Here is a 19,040-nt window from a genome sequence, read left to right on the forward strand (position 1 = left end):
TTTATTTTCTATGTTCTCTCCAGTGAAGTCAGAGAAGAAGGAGGAGAATCTGGAAGATAGTGTAAAGCAGATCGGCCACTTTGAACCTCTGAACAAAGCAGACGAACGGGGTGTGAAGGTCGAATACGAAAGCACTGAGACTCCAGTGAAGGTGGAGAAAGAAATGGAGAAGGAAACGCAGAAAGACACCGAGAAAGAGAAGGAGGTGAAAATTGGGAAGGAGGACGAAAAGGTGAAAGTAACAGAGGGAGAAAAAGTTAAGGCAGCTGACAAGCAAGCAGAAAAGGTGGAGGAGATGAAGAAGGAGCCCGAAAAGGGAAAAGAAAAAGAGACAGAGAAAGTGGAGTCAATGCAGCAGAAAGAGGATAAAATGACCAAGGCTGAAGAATCACTGGATAAATCAGTGAAGATAGAGAAAGTAGAAAAGGTTGAGAACAAAGCTGAGAAAATTGAGAACGTGGAAAAAATGGATGAAAGTGAAAAGGTTAAAGTGACAGAAAAATCCGAGAACAAAAATATTGAGAAGCTTGAGAAGACAGCGATGAAGGACGACAAAGAGCACATCGACAAGGTAGAGAAGACCCCAGAGCCACAGTCGACAGCCCTGAAGTTCGATACTAGTTATGACAAACTGGAGAAGGAGGCTGACCGAGAGACGAAGGCGACGGAAGTGGTGGAGGAAACCAAGAAAGACAAGGCTGATGTGGACAAAGCCCAGAAGATGGAGAAAGAGGGCGAGCCGGAGAAACCGTCCGACAAGCCGGCAGAACAACCAGAGCAGAAGAGCGAAAAGCAAGAGAAGCAGGACCAAATACAGGCTGAAAACGAGACTGTAGAGAAAAAGGATGACAAGAAGGACAAGGCAGTAAAGGCAGACAGCGGAGAGAAGGCCAAGAAATTGAAACCTCTTGCCAATGGAAGCAGCACGACACCCAACAAAGACCTGGCAGGTGCAGATAAGAAGACCAAGGTAGGATTTGGTATAATAACAAAAAGTATGTATGTTTTTCGCATACCTCAAGGATGCATTTGTATAAAGAGCCCTTGTACTATGGTATTTTACATTTCTTTTGGAAAGTCGATGGGAGCAAGATAGCATTAAACATTTAGGGAACTCAGTAAAGAATATACCTCCTCCAAAGCCCAACAGTCACCTTATTAAATCTCATTTAAATTCAGTAAATCCCTGAATATCAGTCCTCATTTTTCATCAAGCCCTGTTTCATTATAAATAAAAAATACCGGATTCACCCCCTGATTCGGATCCACACCAATTTTTTATGAGTTTGTCTCTGACCCATTCCCCATCCTTGCACCAAGTTTTGTGGTAATCTGTTTTTTCATAATCCTGCTAAAGTAAAAGAGTTGCTGCTAATGCTTCTGTCACCCATTTGTTTTATCCCTATGTTTATGTACGGAGATAATTTTAGGCATACTCTTGAGTTTATAACAAAAGTGATTCTCATTATTATTTTTAGCATGTCATTTTTGATTATATTATTTACTGTTGAACTGCTGCCTGCCTGCTGCCGTTATCCTCCATTATCCTTATTTTTATTTTTCCATGTCCTCTTTGCTTTCCCTCCCTTATTTTGCCTGTCCATCCATCCTGTGTGGCCTGTTCCTGCATCACAGCCTGGTGCCGGGTTGACCAAACCGAGCGCCGCTGCCAGAATGCGGCCAAGCTCCGCAATTGCTAGCAGTGGTTCGCTCGCAGCCCCTATTAAGCGCCCCACACCCTCCTCCATCACCTCCATCTCAGACAAAAAAGCAACCACAGCAAGGGCACCATCCACACCCACCGCAGGCCTAAAGCGGCCCTCTACCGGCCCTGCCAGCCGGCCCTTGTCATCCACCACAACCACCGCCACACGTGATGTCAGACCCAAGGTGAGTGTCGGCTGTCAGAGCGTCTGTCAGAGGCTGCAGATTGCTCAGTTACATGGAGCAATGCACCTGGTCGACAAAGGATTTACACCCAACAGCACAGTGACAGGATTATACACGTCTCCTCTAGGTGCTGTTAATAGTTTTAACCTCTCACGGTAAACCAGAAATGATAAGGTCACATTGACCTAGCTGGTTATATAAGAAAACCCACCCGATGGTTTTGGGTCAGGTCAAAAAATATCTTCCTATTAAATGGATCTGAGGTTATTTTAATGGTATTCAAATCTAGAACGTTTAGCTCAGTTGCTTTTTTTTCTCTCGTAAAAATCTGTTTCCTCCGAGTTGGAGAATTTGGCCATCTGGTCTGTGTGTGTGTTAGCATGCACAGGCTCATAGTTCTGAGGAGAACAGCTTCAGGGCTGCTGAGCTTTATATTCAGTAAGTCCAAGCTTGGATATAAGAAAGCAAAAGCTGTTGTCCCAGGTAAGGTTACCACAAATGGGACGTACAGCAGTGCAGTTCCTGTAATAAAGAGACAGAACAGGAGCTGGGTTTACTTTCTTATATGTACAGGCCATGATCAGCTCAGCAGAAACATGTACCACCTACAAACAAGTGTCCTGTGGAATTGGTTTACACATTCTTACTAGCTTTTGTTAATAGTTAACTAGTAGGGCACTTAATTAATGATAATTAACAGGTCCAAAAGGATCACGTCTGCACTAATAAGAGTTAATACCTTGTTAATATAAGGTCATACACGAAATGTGAATGTTTATCCTTGCTGATGCAGTATGACCATTTCTCCTGATTTCACATGTTGGTTTAAATGTTTAAATAATTCCTAAGTCAGCATTAAAGCTCCACAACAGCTAATTTAATGGGATGTGTGGTGCATGAGATAAGGTCTGTGATTGACCTTTCACTGTAAACCTTTCAACCTACATGCATTAGAAATCCTCTAAGCTTTTACAGCCATCCAACCTCTGGGGCCTCATTAAAAAGCAATACTCAGAAATATTATAAAGCACATATTTGTAAATTGTTCACCTCTATGAAATTACTGCAGTGCTCTCAATCATATTTCTTTTATTCCTGCTGGACGTCTTTTTATGTTCCTCTCCTCCTACCTTTCCTGTTTATGTGTAAACAAGGTTAAAATTAGCAAGAAGAAGTCATCAGTAGAAAAAGGATTCATGATGCAGTTTGAATACTAATGATAAGATCAGTGTCAACTCAAAGACGGATTTCTAAAACTGGACATCTCAGCTAAAATTGTCTTTTGATCCATTCACTGACCTTCACCATGCTTTGGGCCTTAACCCTCTCTCCCTCTGTGTGTAACTTAGTGTTGCACCACCACCACCACAGAGTAAGCAGCCACTGTATAGCCTCTCAGCGCCCAGGGGTGCTGTGTGACTCAGCTCAGTGTAGTCAGCTTGTTGCAGAGAGACTCTGTATGTGGAGCGTTGCATCATCATATGGGCTGATGGGAGTAGTATATGCTGCTGAATGAAATGTGCGATCCAAATTAACAGCATCAGATAATACAAAGTGCGCTGTTTTTCATTGATTCATTCATTTCATCAGTCTCTGGTGATGTCCTCTTGTCCCTCTCTTTGTCTTTGTCTGTTAATACCTCCCTTTTGTGTTTCTCCCTCTTCTTAGACGACCATTGAGAGGCGTCCCCTCGTGCCAAAGGCGAGCACTGCCACCTCAAATCAAACCGGCCCCACTACTGCCACCAAAAATGGAACGGCTACCACAGCAGCCAGTAAAACCACCACATCAGTGCGCACGACACTGACTGCTCGCACCAGCGCCACTGCACCCAAAAAGCCTCTGGGTATGGCAGACATGCTCACATGTGCACACAAACATGCATTACTGATAAGATTCAACTTTTTTTTGTCTTGGATTGATTTGTATTATTAAAATGGAGTATTAATTCCATGTTGCAGAAATGATAGTTTGTGATTTTATGAGAATACAGGCAAAAATGTATTACAATAAAGTCAAACATTCATGCTGTCTCCTTTCAGCCTGTTCCCTGTGTTAAAATTAGAAATATGGAGCAGCTCGTTTAGTTGTTTTAGTAAAAGTTTCACATATAACAAGATACTTCTTCTCATCATTACATTATCGTACCAGGACTTTAAGACATTGTGTAAGAAACTGTCTGTACTGTCTGAAACTGTTCCTAAGACAGAAAGACACAGACTTGAAGGAAATCACCGTTTGATCCAAATGTCCAATTTTGTCTCATATTCTCGTGATATTATGACTTCATCCTGGAGGTCTCTGAATTAGTTTTTCTTCAACATTAAGCCATTGTGTATTACTACTAAATCAATTACCTGGTGTTTATTCTCTGATGAATTACTGTAGATTCATTCCAAATGATTGAGGGTTTACATATATTTCCCTGAGCTTTATGCACATTTATTAACACACATTATGTCCTAATGGCTATAAACTGTGTGTGTGTTTTAGTTCCGAAGACAAACAGCAAACCAGGAGAAGAGAAGAAGCCCAGCACTCTGAGGACTTCTGCAGGTATCATAGCAATACTCACCTGTTATTATGAGCAGAAACAGAAGTTACACTTTAAATTTGTTTGTAGTCCCTCCCCCATTCAGGTTTTCAATGTTATTATATAAAGTAACAGAAAGTCAACTTAAAATTGATTGATTGAAGTTTTTGCAAAATAAATCCAAGAGCAGAAGAAAGAATCAGAGAGCCGACCATTCACATGCGCACAGAAGCAGTGTAAGTGCGACGAGAAAGGACTGAAGCAGGGAATCCAAGCACAGGCAGAGTATATTTGAGTGCAAGCACAGGGTATTTTCTCAAACTGAAAGACCATGCTCTCAAATAGAGATACAAAAAATCCATAGTGCCATTATTTCCTGCTAGTGTCAGACCCTGTGCTTTTGCTTTCTGCACACTGTTCCCTCCCTTTCTCTTCCCACACAGTTCCCTCTTCCTGTCAACAGATTAGTTTATATTTTGGCATCATGACAGCTGTCAGCAGGAGTGTGACAGTGCAACACACACTGGCCGTCCAGCACAATGCTGGGCTGGCTCGTACAGAGCGAGGCTTTATTGCTGAAAGGGCTTGGAGAGTTAAAAACCTTCACGGCAGCAGTTTATGGATTACTGTCCCCTCGCTGTTGACAGGAGTTAGCGGCTCCTGCTGATGCAGCCCGGGGAGGTCTAATCTGCAAGGGCTCGGGTGGCAAGTCAAATTACTCTTTAGAAACACGGAGGCAAGCGGGAGGTTTCCTTCAATTAAACACATCTTATATGAGCAGGAGATATACTGAAGGCTCTCAGGGAGGATCAACAGCAGGACATGTGGCTCAGCATGCCTCAGCATTTCAGCAAAGAAAGACGTTTCACAACATGTGGGTGAATGTTGCTGTGCCTCTCTGCTGAAGTAAAGGATGCTAAATTGCATTCACTCACACAGAAGGAAATTTAAACATGGACTTTTGCTGCATTCCAATTTTCTTTAACCAAGTTACAGAATAAGGACGGTGTAATTCTATTCATTATTGACTGTTAATTATGGAAAGGTAAACCATATTCCATTGGTAATGTGTGGCATTTTCAATTAATGATTGTTTTCTTCAGTCCGCTATAAATAGTACAGGAAACTCATAGACATACACGTTTTGTTCAGTGTGATATTTTCAGTCATTTACAAAGGCAGGACAGCAGCTGTCAGTGAGATCTTAAAGTTCAACTTTAAAATAGGTCTGAATGAAAGACGATGATCCCTCAGTGCCTGATTGTTTTTCTCTCTGTCTCCGTCTGCTTTGCTTTCCTGATTCACAGTTCACTGATTCACAATTTTACTTCACTTTCTTTTTTTGTTTTGTTTTCTGTCTTATCTGGCACTTACACCATTTATCTGTCAGGGGTGACAGCCAGTGTCAAACAGACAGTGCCCTCTGTGGTTTGGCCTTGGTTTACTGTTTGTGTTTGTGTGTGTGTGTGTGTGTGTGTGTGCGTGTTTGTGTGTGTGTTTGTGTGTGCGTGTTTGTGTGTGTGTGTGTGTGTAAGACAGAGAGAGCGAAAGAGAGTTTTTATATATACCTAACGTCTCTGATAGTCTATGTTGTTGCATTGGACACTGTATATATACAGGTTTATCAGGGTTCCTACGGTCATGAAAAACCTGGAAAAGTCATGGAATTGTAAAATTTTAATTTCCAGGCCTGGAAAAGTGCTTGAAAAAAATTAAATCCCAAAAGTTTTGGAAAAGTCATGGAAATTTGTTCTATTCATATTTTCATGTCGTTAATTTACGATGAGTTTTAAATAATTCATATGCTTCTAAAATAAATACGCTAAAAATATGTATGTTTATGTATATTTAATGTAGAGAGAGCCAGGTTAGCTTTCTCCCAATATGAAACACATGCAACTCTAAATTACATTTGGTTTCTCTCTTTCAGCTGACTCGACCAAGCCCAAGACCACCACCCGCAGCGCTGGTGCCCCAACCACCACCACTGCCTCTCGCACTCGAATTGCAGCAGCCAAACCGGCCGCACCATCCTCCAGCACCGTGCCAGAGAAGAAGCCCACGGTGCCCCGCGCCCCCCGGGCCGCTTTCTCTACTTCAGCTACCGCCGCCTCCAAGACTGCGACTCGTCCCAGCACAGCACCAGCCGCTGACACCCGCAACGTCCGCTCCAAGATCGGTTCTACAGACAACATGAAGCACCAGCCTGGAGGAGGGAAGGTAGGTCCACTGGTGGTTTCACCTGCAGCTGTCAGTCCTCTAGACTGCTCTCTATGTTTTTAACAGCTTGTACTTTCTGACTACCATTCAACTAACTTTTCATTCAACTGACTTTCAGTGTGTGAGCATGAAACACAACCTGGTTACTACATTCTCATCAACAGCTACACTTCTCACCTCCTTAAATATTTGGTTCTGTTGTTTTGGCGAATCCGTCTCGGTCAGCAGCATGTTTGTTTCCTACCATTTCACCCATTCTTCAAGCTTTAAACTCTCACAGGATCTTTGTTGGAACATTTGAGGCATAAGTTCGGAAAAAAATGGCAGAAGGTGCTTTTGTCTTGGAATAGTTCCCTTGTCTTTTTCTGTGTCTTCTCTTATTTCTTTAAGGATAATTCCAATTCATTGAAACGGTGGTCTTATTTTCATGATACATTGATTTAAGACTTATTTTATATGTTGACTTACAACTCTGTACATTTGCGATTCTCATCCATACTTGTAGCTTTTAGACTGTTACATATATTTATGTATATATTACATATACTATATATTTCAAGTATAGTCCGTCGAAGCCCGCACAAACGTTTGAATTACCTCCCAGGTAACATTCAGAGGGTTCAACAGATTCAGTCTGAAAAAGGGCCTGTGCCTGAAACCTTACCCATTCGGAGCAACTACTGGTGGGCAGACAACAAAAGGTGATACCATCCCCCATTGTGAATCCCACCTGCAAGATTTTGATTGGTGTGTTTGTTCTCCATCTTGGAAAGAGCATAAGAGCAAATCCTGTGAAATTATTTCCAGTTCAAAGCAGGGTCCCAATTCGAGGTTCACACACAGGGTCTATCTTAGTTGTACCTCAGTGGTGCAAATTCTCCTATGAATCAAAAGACCAAAACTAAAAAAAAAAAATGTATTGATAATATCCTTCTGCTCAATTTGTAATTACACTTTAGCTTTAGTTGTTGCCAAGCTATTTACAAATGTAAAATATGTACATCTATATCAGTACAATGCACTTCAAAATATCAACACATATTCAGATATGTATTTATCAATCTAATATCACTAACACAGATTGAAATAGCTACAGTTACACACCTCTCCACTCACATTTAAAAGAAGTTCTGTGAAAATAAGGGCCTCAGACCCAGGTTTCAGTGGAATTATCCTTAAAGTCTGTCTTCTGTCACATCATCTCCCTCTTCTGTATCTGCAACCTTCTCTTCTTTTCTTTCTTTCATCCTCTCTTTTCTCATCTCTCCACGTCCGTTTGTTCTTCCCAATTTTCTCCCTTATCTCATCTTTTAGTTTTGCTTCTACCCTTCTTTTTCTTAACCTAAAGCTTAATCCCATTACCATTTTTGCCTTGTGTGTTGTTACTGTGTGTTGTTGTTGTTGTTGTTGTTGTTGTTGTTGTTGTTGTTGTTGTTGTTGTTGTTGTTGTTGTTGTTGTTGTTGTTGTTGACCCAGGGTGGGCTTGTCTCCCCAGGTGTCTGCCTCTCAGATCAGGGCTGTTGCCTCCAAAGACACCAGCCAGGGCAAAGTGAGTTCCCCTCTCTATCCCCACCACCATTACCACATCTTCCTCCTCTTTCCTCTCACGTATTACTTAACTTTATTTGACTATTCATACATATTTTAGCAATTTTCTTTTTACAGCTTCTGACATTTTTATTTTATAAAATTGAACAACTAAGAGGAAAAGCCAGTTTGATAATTGATTTTATGTGATTTTAGTAGTAAAAATACTTTTAGTATCCTGTACTGTCACACTGCATTCTCAAACATAAACACAAATGTCTGTGGAGAATTTAGAGTTTTAATTACATGAGTGGCAAATTATTATTTCCGCTTCTTTATTTTACTACATTGTGTTGAATGATGTGGTTTTTCTAGTAGGCAACATGGACACAATTTAATTGCAATGACAACAGGCTGAATATAATCATATGAAAGATAATTTGAAAACTAACTGAACAGACTATGATGAAGAAACCTCTTCTCATGACTGATTCATCTTAAAGTTAATGGTTGAATTTAAAGGTTTTTTTGAGGATGTGGTTTCAGCTGTAGCAACATGTAGCTGTGCTGCGTCCATGTGCTGCGTACATATGAAATGTATAGAGTTCCTCTGATAAACATTTTATTTAAACTGTAGGTGCCTTTCACAGCACTCAATGCCACCTTAGAAGGCATAGATAAAATAAGCATGAACAGTGAATAAAGCATTCTGTAGTTGGCCAAATGGAAATCAATCAGTCTGAATAAGCTGGTTTAAAAAGATGGGTTTTGAGACGGGATTTGAAAGAGAGAGAGAGTCAATATTACGGATCTCTGGTGGGAGGAAGTTCCTAGGATGGGGAGCAGAGCGGCTGAATGAAACTGGTGAAGGAAAGGAGTGATGCGATTAATGGGGGGAGGTGGAACATCTGGACATGGAGACATTAAGGAATTATCGATAGTTAAGGAAAAACTCTCTGATTTTGTGAAGGTGGATTTTGTGCCAATAAGGAGAAACTGTTTTATCACTGTTGCGTTTGAGAGAATTGCAGGAGAACCAGGATTTAATTTCCTGTAGAGTAGACAATCAGAGAAAGACATAGGCAGGAAGATGGAGTTAGGTGTGGTGGACAGGTAGAGCTGGGTGTCATCTGCATTGCAATGGAAATGAATGTTAAATCTATGGAAGATATGGCCAAGAAGAAGTGAATAGATGATAAATAGAAGGGGCCCAAGGACAAAAGGAACACCAATAGTGACTGGAAATGGCTTCTTCATGTTTAATAATAGACATTTCTATGACAGGATATCATTTTTGCAAATTGTTGTTAACAAAGTGTTGTCCTGCGAGGTGTTGAACAGTGTTTGACTGTGATGTCAGTCAGAGGGGGGTACCTGGTTGGTGGATCGTCCCACTGCTGCAGAGACTCTGGTTCAGTCCTTCATGTCTCCACCTCCGTCAAATAGAACAGGCCGTGTGGAAACCTGGTGAGGGATCACGCTCTTGTCCCTGCTGTAATGACTCCTGCTGGGTGATGGTCCTGTGTAAAGCAGGCTGTGTGAGAGGCAGTGTGAGAATGTGTCTTATGTTTTGTTGAATTTAGAAATGTAAAATTTTTATTTTCACCATGTTAGGAACAATTCACTTGGGCGTAACGGTTTTGTCTGATAGCAATATGAGTCTAACCTGCATGTCATAACCCAAATAATGTTTCCGTCATGTGTTTGTTTAAATGTGTTAAACACATTGTCCTGTGTCTCCAGCCAACACATGTCCTGAGACTCAACTGTATTCTCCTCAACATGGACACATGTTTACATGTTTTGTTACGTGTGGTGTTACGTGTGGTGCATGTGTGTGATTCATACAATCGATTATGTGAGGCCTTCACTGGCTGTTGTCTTCCTTTTCTCCACATTTGGATAAAACAATATTTGGATTATTCCCAGTTCTTATTATTGATCGTGTCAGAAATCTTATCAGCCCTGCAGTTGATAGCGATGTTTAAATATCGGCAGCCATATTGTCCAGGTGGACCTTGCTCGCTTCCCCTGTCCTTTCTTTTCTAACCTGACCTGTGACGGTGATTTCTCCTCTACACTCCTCTTTTTATCCTCCTTTCTTCTCTTTTTGTCTTATCACCTCTCTTTTCCTCTCCTTTCACGTCCTCTCCTGTCGTCATCTTCCTCTGCTCTCCTCCTCTTCCCTCTTGCTGCTATGCTGTGTCCATATAGGTTCAGATAGTCTCCAAAAAGCTGGACTTCAGCCACGTCACCTCCCGCTTGGGCTCCAAGGACAATATGAAGTATGTTCCTGGAGGAGGGAATGTAAGTACTGTCTGGCCCACAAACATGGACTAATTAGTCCAACAATTCGACTCAGTTAAGCAGATGGTAAGAACGTCAGAATCAAAGAAATCTTGTATTTCCATCCCCTTGTTTCTCCTAATAAGGGTCAACACTCCTTAGTACCGGCTTTTCAGCCTTTAGCAGAGTTGAGGCATTCCCTCAAAGTCAAGCTCCACACGACTACAGTATTTGAGTTACAGGACAGCATGCAAGCAAGCCTAACGTACCAGCCCCTTGCCCACAACCTGCTTCACAGCCCCCTGCTCCCTTTATCTCTTCTTGTGTTGTCCTGCCACTAACTCACTAAACACCAGTCAAGCAAACCAACATCGCTGCCCTCTGATTGGCCCCGTTCGGAGACGACGGTGATGTCGCCACACAGATGTGAATGTGGGATTTTCTGGTTTTTCTGTCCTGTCCTCAGCTTCTTCTTATGGTGCCTGAAATTCTTTACCTGCCATCTTTACAGCAAGTGTACCACTCGATGTCACTGCAGTGAGGTATTATAATGTGATTTTAATGAAAGTGTTCATTTCAGTGGTGGTGAGCCTGAACAATTTGTTTCGCCAGGACCCTGTCGGAAATCCCAAAGCTCAGCAGTTTTTCTTAGAAATGTGATCGTGAAGTTACGATCTGATTTCTTTGTCAGTTGATTTTTGCCTCAGTATGGAGGAGGTGATACTGTGATCACTGCTTGTCTTATGATGATGATGATTAAAGGTGTAAATAGGACTTTGATAATATGCAGTATATATATATTCAAAAATTACAGTATTATGGCCATATTGAAGTAGAAATTATTCTGAGATTTTGAGAATATTGTCATATTATAAGATTAAAGTTGTAATTTAAAAATACATAATAATATGAGAATAAAGAAAAAATAACTTTATGAAATAAGCAGCAGGGAAAGCCCATGCTCACTTGAGTTCTGCTCCTTCTGGATCCACAATCTTAATCACCAATCTCATTGTTTCTTTAAGATACTACAAAACCCTTTTGAATAGCATGCAGATGTACCCGAAAATTGTAATCTCTTAAAATTATAAATTTATTATCATAGGCTTATGACTTTAATCTTTTAATATTAAAGCTTTATTATAGTAAAATTACGATTTAATTCTCATAATATGACTAGTTCATTCTTGAAAATTAGCCCCCTGAAAATGGCAGTCATACTTTGTGGTGCAAAAAAGGGATATGAAAGTGAACCAGAGGATAGTATCTCTTATGACCTTCCACCCGGCCTGTTTGTTATCACTCTTGATAAAGAAAAGCTTGTGTGACATTTAACAGGTGCAGATACTCAACAAGAAGGTGGATCTGAGTAAGGTGACGTCAAAGTGCGGCTCCAAGGACAACATCAAATACAAGCCTGGTGAGCTGGAAGATGTTGTTATGACTCTGCTGTAATAGTTATTATAGTGTCTCTGTATAATCTGTAGATCCTACCTCAATAAAATGCAGTACTGACACTGTTCTAGAAACATTTTGCTACAACTTCAGATCATTTTGGATGGTGCAGCTTGTTGTGCTTTTGAATTGTTTAGTTTTAATGACAGGTGTCCATTAATAGAAATGATAATTGTTGTATTAGACCAAATTGGTTTTAGGAGGATCAGTGAAACCTGAGTATTGATAGATCCATTTGTAAAGTATACATTAGATGTGTTGAATTCAAAGTAACTGAATTTTAAACATCCATGGACTTAAAAACTTTAAGGGAATGGGAAACATCGCTGCTGCTTGCAGTAAGCATACATGAGTTAACATAGCAGTATGGCTGGTTTCAGAAGTCCAGCTACAACATTTACAGTGATATGTAAGAAAATCTTCTATTTTATTTTCTTGATTATAAAGAGCAACAATAGAAACCTCATCGCTTTCCACGTCCTGCTTTAAGTATGAGTGTGTGTTCGTCCCACTGATGATACTCGTGTGTGCTGCAGGTGGCGGGGACGTGAAGATCGGGTCCCACAAGGTGAACTTTAGGGAAAAGGCTCAGTCCAAAGCGGGCTCCACTGACAATCTGAGCAATTCACCTGGTGGAGGGAACATAAAGGTGAGATCATCACACATGAACACAACCTTGTTTTTACCAACTGTTACAGCAGGTCATGAGGCAGCCCACACAATGACAGTGCATTTGCGAATGAGAATTCAGATATACTTCTATAGTCATTATGGAGTGCATTACAAAGTGTTCCAGATTTGCATTGCATATCTCGCCTTCATTATTATTAGATTATTTTAACAATGAACATTCATGACTAATTGAGCTATTATTAAATTAAAGAAACATTCCTAAGGTATTCTTGTTTACAAAGTGTTCAATGCACAAGACTGTGTTGATGTGTTGAGATTTAACAACCATGAGATGCTGTTGATACCTTTCATTCAAACAGTTTGACCTGTCCAACTCATTTCGAGGTTTATGGTTTATTTTGTGGATGTGGACTATTAGACATGATGTCATTGGTCCCCATAGCCTACTGCAGTCCATGTGTGTTTCATCATCACCTTAACTCTCCCCTCATCCTCACACACTGTTGGACACACCCAAACCTCATCTGCAGCCTCCAACTCAGTGAAGATTCATAATCACAGGAACAAGCTAAAAATAGCAGTCAAATAATAGAGACCTTGTGTTAACTGAAGTCTATTTTAAAAAAAAATGATTTAAACAACTTTGAAGCTCTTTGTACCAACAACAAAGTCTGTAATTTTTCCCCTGATGCTTTTGCTTCATTGTGTTAGGAAGATGCAGTGCTTATCATGCATACTTATTTATATTCGAAGCCTGACAGAAAAGGAACAAAGATTGATGTATATATATATATATATGTAAATCAGTGCTACTTTTTATTTCTATATGATAAGAATGGTCTGAAACCAACAATTAATGTAGCCTAGTACTTTATGTATCTTACTCCTGTCCATACACTGTTATTACCACAACACAGAACCATGTGTAAATTGTTCATTCGTTACCAAGAACCCAGAGATGGTGGTTTATTATAACTGAATCTCATAAACACCGTCCAGCTAAAAGAACTATACTCTTTAGTGCAGCAAATGTGGATTAATCCACAACTGAAATTTGATGTGCTTGACTCTCTTTTCTATCACTGCATTCATGTGTTATTACTTTTTTGTAATTCCATCGTTCCCCACCTGAGCCCGGCTCCAGATCTTGTAAGGTTGTAGCAGACATGTGTTTCAGTCTTGTAAGCACAAAATCAACTGCTCTTCTATCCTTTTTAAATCAGTTCATGCAGAGCTATAACCTGATTTTTACAAAGAAACGTTAGATATGTGGTTATATAGATTTGGAGCCAGGTTGTTCCATCCCCACAAATTGACATGGCCTGCTGTGTGTTTCTAGGCTGAGGGGGTTCAGGAGACACCTGAGGGGAATGAGACGCCCCTGAGTGGCACCCAGGCCCCAGCCCCGAGCCTTGAGACCGGAGAGGCTGTGGACCTCCCTGCCCACGAGAATGGGCTGAAGGACGGGGCTCCATGTGAGAGCGAGAGTCTCCGGGAGCCCCAGGCCCTGGACTCCAGCATCCCAGAGACAAGTGAGTTCATGTCTGTGCCTCATCCACTGTGAGTTTAGGGTTTGTTTTTCAGGAGGAGATGCACCGACCAGTGATATCATGTCACCAGGACACATCAGAAACATCACGTGATATAATCAAAGCAATTTTCATCCCCATGTCTTTGTGGCTGCAGTGTAAATCTGTCTCTGTTTGTGCTAAAGTTCATCTTGTCTGCACTCCAAAGCCCCTGATCACACCCCCATCTTTTGATTTCTTATCTTACAGGCATCTAACTCTGCTATCCTTCTGCCCTCCTCATCTCAACCCCCCCACAACATCATCTCCTCCCACTCCCCACCTTTTCTTGTATATAATTTTTTTTTAACACCCCGTCCTCTCTCTCTCTGTCTCTCTCTCTCTCTATCTCTGTCTCTCGGTCTCTCGGTCTCTCTCTCCTTTCCAACCTCTCTGCTGCAGATTGAGTCTTTCAAGCTCAACTTCCGCGAGAATGCTCGCTCTCGCACGGACCACGGCGCCGACATCGTCACCTGGCCAGCCCCCCAGGACAACAGCGGACCCCACCCACACGGCTCCTTCTGTTCTCTACACCGCCACCACCAAACCCCCCCCCCCCAGACTTGCCGCACCGCGTGCTGTGACGGTTCCCCCTCCGCCCCCTCCTTGCTGCGTCTCCAGGTGGAGGTCAAGGGGGACGGCAGCAGCTCCCCAATGAGATCTTGACCTTTTCTTTGCCCCCGTAAAGCTCTGAAAACCTCCCTCATCTTAAATCTGTTGTTGCAAACATGTGACTTATCTAATAGTTCTGCTTCATGCCTCTTCTCTCACATCTGAGCTCATCATTATGCGCCGTCACCCTCATCGCTTCAAACCTTTCCACCCTCCTGCATTTTGCTGAAGTGACTGTATAGACTAAGCTTGAGCCTCGTTGGGAATCTACGTGAAGGGAAATTAAGGGACTGCAAGGTTTCCGTACATTTGTGGCTGCACCTTATTATAGGAATGATTGAGTTTCACTTGGATCCTCTTTACCCACATCCTGCTGGTGGACTCTGACCCTGCATCACCTCTCCTGCACACCTCAGACAGCAGTTTACTTGTCTCCCGAGCAGCATGGAAACCCTTTCAGACTCACCTCCGGCTTCTGTCACACACGTACAATAGCTTCGCTTTCCCTCGTGACTGTAGGGGCTGTTTGTTCCCAGTAACCACTTACTCTCTGCTTCAATAACATCCACAGTAATCCATTGTTCCTCTTCATCATCACTCCCTCTCGTCATCGTCACTTACCATAAACAAGCTGAGAAACAAAAAAAAGCTAGACAACAAGTAGGCTGTATGAACATTTTAGGCTGTTTAACTCTTTATTCTCTGTGTTTGTGATAATGTGTTTGAGTGACAAAAGTTGTGTAAAAATGAGCTTCGGTGTTCTGTTCGGTTCTTATTTCTGTCTTTCCTCTTAGGTTTTGATTTTAAAAACAAGTTTTCATTTTATTTATTGTACGTTTCTTCCTATATAAGCAATACGGTGTTCGTTATTTCCCTGATAGTACTCTGAACATCTTGGAAACACGCACAGGATTTTTCTCAAACCAAGACTCAGTGAGGAAAGAGGTGGCATGTGCAGGGAGGAAGAAAGTGAGGAGGGAGGTGTTCCTAGAAAGGTGCTGAAACGAAGCATTTTAGGTGTGCTTAACATGAATGGCAAAATAAGAAACGTGTACGTTTTTAGAAATTCGAGAAGCTGTATGTGAGCGTACAGTCCAGCGTGAGATAAAGATGTCGTCGGATAGGAAACGTCTCTGGCGTTAAAGGAGATGTGTGTCTCGTTTGTGCCTCCTGACCTTCATACCTGAAAAACTAAAGTTAATGACGAAGATGATAATGAGAGAATATCATAGTTGATAAAACATAAGAAACAACCTGGTATCAGCTGTTTGAAGGAAATTTCGTAAACCAAGCGGTCCCGGTAGCTGTGTGTAGTCTCAAGTTCAGGTGTCTCCATGATGGTTATAGTAGCATGCCATTAGGCACTTGACACGAAACATCTCTAATAGTGTGTGTGTGTCCTTGGTGGAAGTACTGGCAGCGGAACATGATGCGGCTTTAGTCTCTTCTCCTGTAGCAATGTATTTCAACCTCAATTGCCTTTCAAATGCATGGCCAGATTCTGTAATATCCCCCCCGGAGCTGAAAGCCTGTGTGCATTATGACTCAAAGTGTTGTGGTTTGGTACCATATGTGTATCTCTGGGGAAATTATCTTAGACGGTCAATGTGCTGCTACTCAAATGGTGATTTTTATATGGTGGTGAACAGGGCGAACTTTGATGGTTGCAGTTGCATCTCTTAGAGAAATGATTTAGTTCCAGGTGCAGATTTGTATCCAGAGATTCAATGGCTCAAACAGATTTTTAACATTATTAAAGGTATCTCTGATACATCAATGACATGCTGCTCATTGTCCACTAATATTTCATTAGTTTAGGTATAGTGCCATAACAAGGGCTGGGTGTTGTTTACAATTCAAGAACTATAATTGATACCAGAAAAAATCTCGATGACAAATAATATTAAAAAAATACAACATAAATTGATATGTGAAGGTTTTTCAGTAAAACTAATCTTTTAGTAAATAAATTGATTTTATGAAAGGATTTTCATGTAATTCTAGAACCATCTGATCAAATATTTACGCATCCAACAGGAAATTTGAACTCTCATGAACTGAAAGATTCATACTCAAAGCTGCAGGATATTTCAGTGAGTTAGATGAAGTTTGATGCCCAGCACTTGTTATGTATATATATATCCATATATTAACAAATTTACAGAATTTCACAAAAATGAATGTTAGTACTAGAAAAGGCCTTTTCTAGAACATAGCTACATTGACTGTCCCAGAGAGATGATATCCGACTACAAAAACACTCCTGTTCAAATTGTCACTTTAATAATGATCCATAAAATGCTTTGACAAAACTAAATTGCACCTTAATGCTTAAATGTATCAAAAGAGCTCATTGTGCTGCAGTAATGATGTTTTATTAACAGCTAAATGACTCCTCTTTAACAAGTTATTAAATTGACCCCTAATTAAAGCAAATGAGCAATAAGCTGACGTACCCCGCCCTCACCTTTCCTATTCAATCATTAAAAAACGATTCAATCATTATTTTGTTCTCCATTGGAATGCCTTAAAAAGTGAAAAGCTAACAAGCAAAGATCAATTTTTTTTAAAACAGTATTAGGCAATAAATGTTGATTTAAAGTCTTCTGAACCAGGGAATGTTTGGAGTGCAGATGTGTAAGGGCTTTACTGCCAGCTGAATTTGTGCCACGCCTGTCACCAAGCTGAAGCTTTCCTTGTGCCTGTCCACAACCACATTTAAGCTTTGCTTTGACCCCAGTGTTTTCACTCACCACTCCTTGTGAGGTCACACGCGGATGTAGGAAGATATTTGATCCATGCGGGGGTTGGTGGGTGGGAGTTTCGAGGCTGTTCAGAAAAGCTTTTATGTCCATGTACCTTTAATGGTTTTACGGGGAGTATGCGTTTTATCATCACTATTATGACTATTATTCTCATTATTAGTATGACAAATTGAAAAGGTCTGCCTTTCTCTCTGGAAAGGGGCCACTGAATTGAAAGAATGTCTTTTGAGATATATTGTACTTAAGACGCAACGCTTTTGTATATGTATTTATCGTTGTCTTTCTGTAGCCTCGTGACGGTTGTGCACTCGCGGATGAAGGGGTTATACTTTTGATTTGTGTCAGCCAGTTTCACAAACTACGCCGCGGACTTCCTTTAGGGACATGAGATCTGAACCCAAATACAACAAGCGCAGAAAATCTCATAGAGCCAGATTTTTATGGAAGATGCTGTAAGAGCAGCTTAATTTAGAAACTGTCAACATAGAGCCTAATTATTACAAGAATCATTTAACAATATTTGTAGTGCACATTTATGAATACACACTAATAAATGATGTCCACAAACTCAGTCTTAAGAGATGATTAGCTCAAAATTCTCGCTTTAAAGATACAGTGACCTCTGTATAGGTTTGTTTGAAAAAAGATGAATGGGACTGAAGCTAACGCACCAGAATCACATGATATTGTTTAACTTAGTTCACAAAGCACTGAGTTTAGAGGTCAGTGAAAAAGCCTGTAATTTGGGAGTAATGCATATCAATACATATTGGCTCCCACACGTTGCACTCGAGCAGCAACCTGCCCTGAAGAGTCGCACACACCGAGATCCTAACACATCCTCGTTTGAGATTTAGGCATCTAATTATAGCTTCTGGGTTTGGCTTGTGTGATAAATGCTCCTCAGTAATAATCGATCCAATGAGCCACGTAGAACTTCATGTACTGCTACATGTACTCGTACCATACAAGTGTAACACTCGCTAATAAACATCTATTACACCTGCAGAGCATGCTGACAGACAATGGGATGTGTTAGGTAGACTTACTATGACATTTGCAGAATCTCCTCATGTTTTTTGTGTTTTTCTTCTTTTTTTTTCATTAATTTGAATTTTATTTTTTTGGTTTGGAAAAAAAGTGTTTATTGTGATTACTTGTTAATTAGTGATGTGATTAATAAACCTTAAATAAAACGAACTAAAACTCTCATTCGTGTTTGATTTATTGTGTTTTCAGTGGGCTCCATATTGTTTTCTGAAAGAATGAGAAAGGATAAAAGTGTACATTTTTAATCCTAAAGAATGTGATGATATTAAGGCCTCGTCTGCACAGATAGTTTTCCGAACAGAATTCAGCAAATTCTCTGCAAAAGTATGTTTTTTTCATTATTTTAGAACTGGTCCAAAAATATCCTACTTGTTGGTCAACTTGACTAGAACTGTCGGTGCAACCAATACTTATACTAAGGAATATCAGGAAATATGCAGTTTATGTTTATACAATTCCTTCTGGAGTTATTATGCTGCTGAGGGTTGTTGACGTCCCATG

The 19,040-nt window shown here is 40.7% G+C and overlaps 1 protein-coding gene across 5 annotated transcripts in view; it reads left to right on the top strand.

Annotated features, from left to right (window-relative positions):
- Positions 1 to 18,701, top strand: part of LOC133027187 (microtubule-associated protein 4) — a 98,113-nt gene extending 79,412 nt beyond the window's left edge. For 4 of the 5 annotated variants that reach the window (XM_061094217.1, XM_061094221.1, XM_061094220.1 and 1 more), the window contains 10 exons: positions 24 to 970; positions 1,636 to 1,890; positions 3,559 to 3,736; positions 4,384 to 4,446; positions 6,354 to 6,643; positions 8,139 to 8,192; positions 11,795 to 11,876; positions 12,448 to 12,560; positions 13,884 to 14,076; positions 14,323 to 18,701. In XM_061094217.1, coding sequence (XP_060950200.1) covers positions 24 to 970; positions 1,636 to 1,890; positions 3,559 to 3,736; positions 4,384 to 4,446; positions 6,354 to 6,643; positions 8,139 to 8,192; positions 11,795 to 11,876; positions 12,448 to 12,560; positions 13,884 to 14,076; positions 14,323 to 14,330 — 2,183 coding nt within the window. In that variant the 3' untranslated portion in view covers positions 14,331 to 18,701. The remainder of the gene's footprint in view (positions 1 to 23; positions 971 to 1,635; positions 1,891 to 3,558; positions 3,737 to 4,383; positions 4,447 to 6,353; positions 6,644 to 8,138; positions 8,193 to 11,794; positions 11,877 to 12,447; positions 12,561 to 13,883; positions 14,077 to 14,322) is intronic. The other variant, XM_061094218.1, reaches the window with a different exon arrangement.
- The last annotated feature ends 339 nt before the right edge of the window (positions 18,702 to 19,040 follow it).

Source organism: Limanda limanda, chromosome 20 (genome assembly GCF_963576545.1).
Source record: "Limanda limanda chromosome 20, fLimLim1.1, whole genome shotgun sequence".
NCBI classification, from domain to species: Eukaryota; Metazoa; Chordata; class Actinopteri; order Pleuronectiformes; family Pleuronectidae; genus Limanda; species Limanda limanda.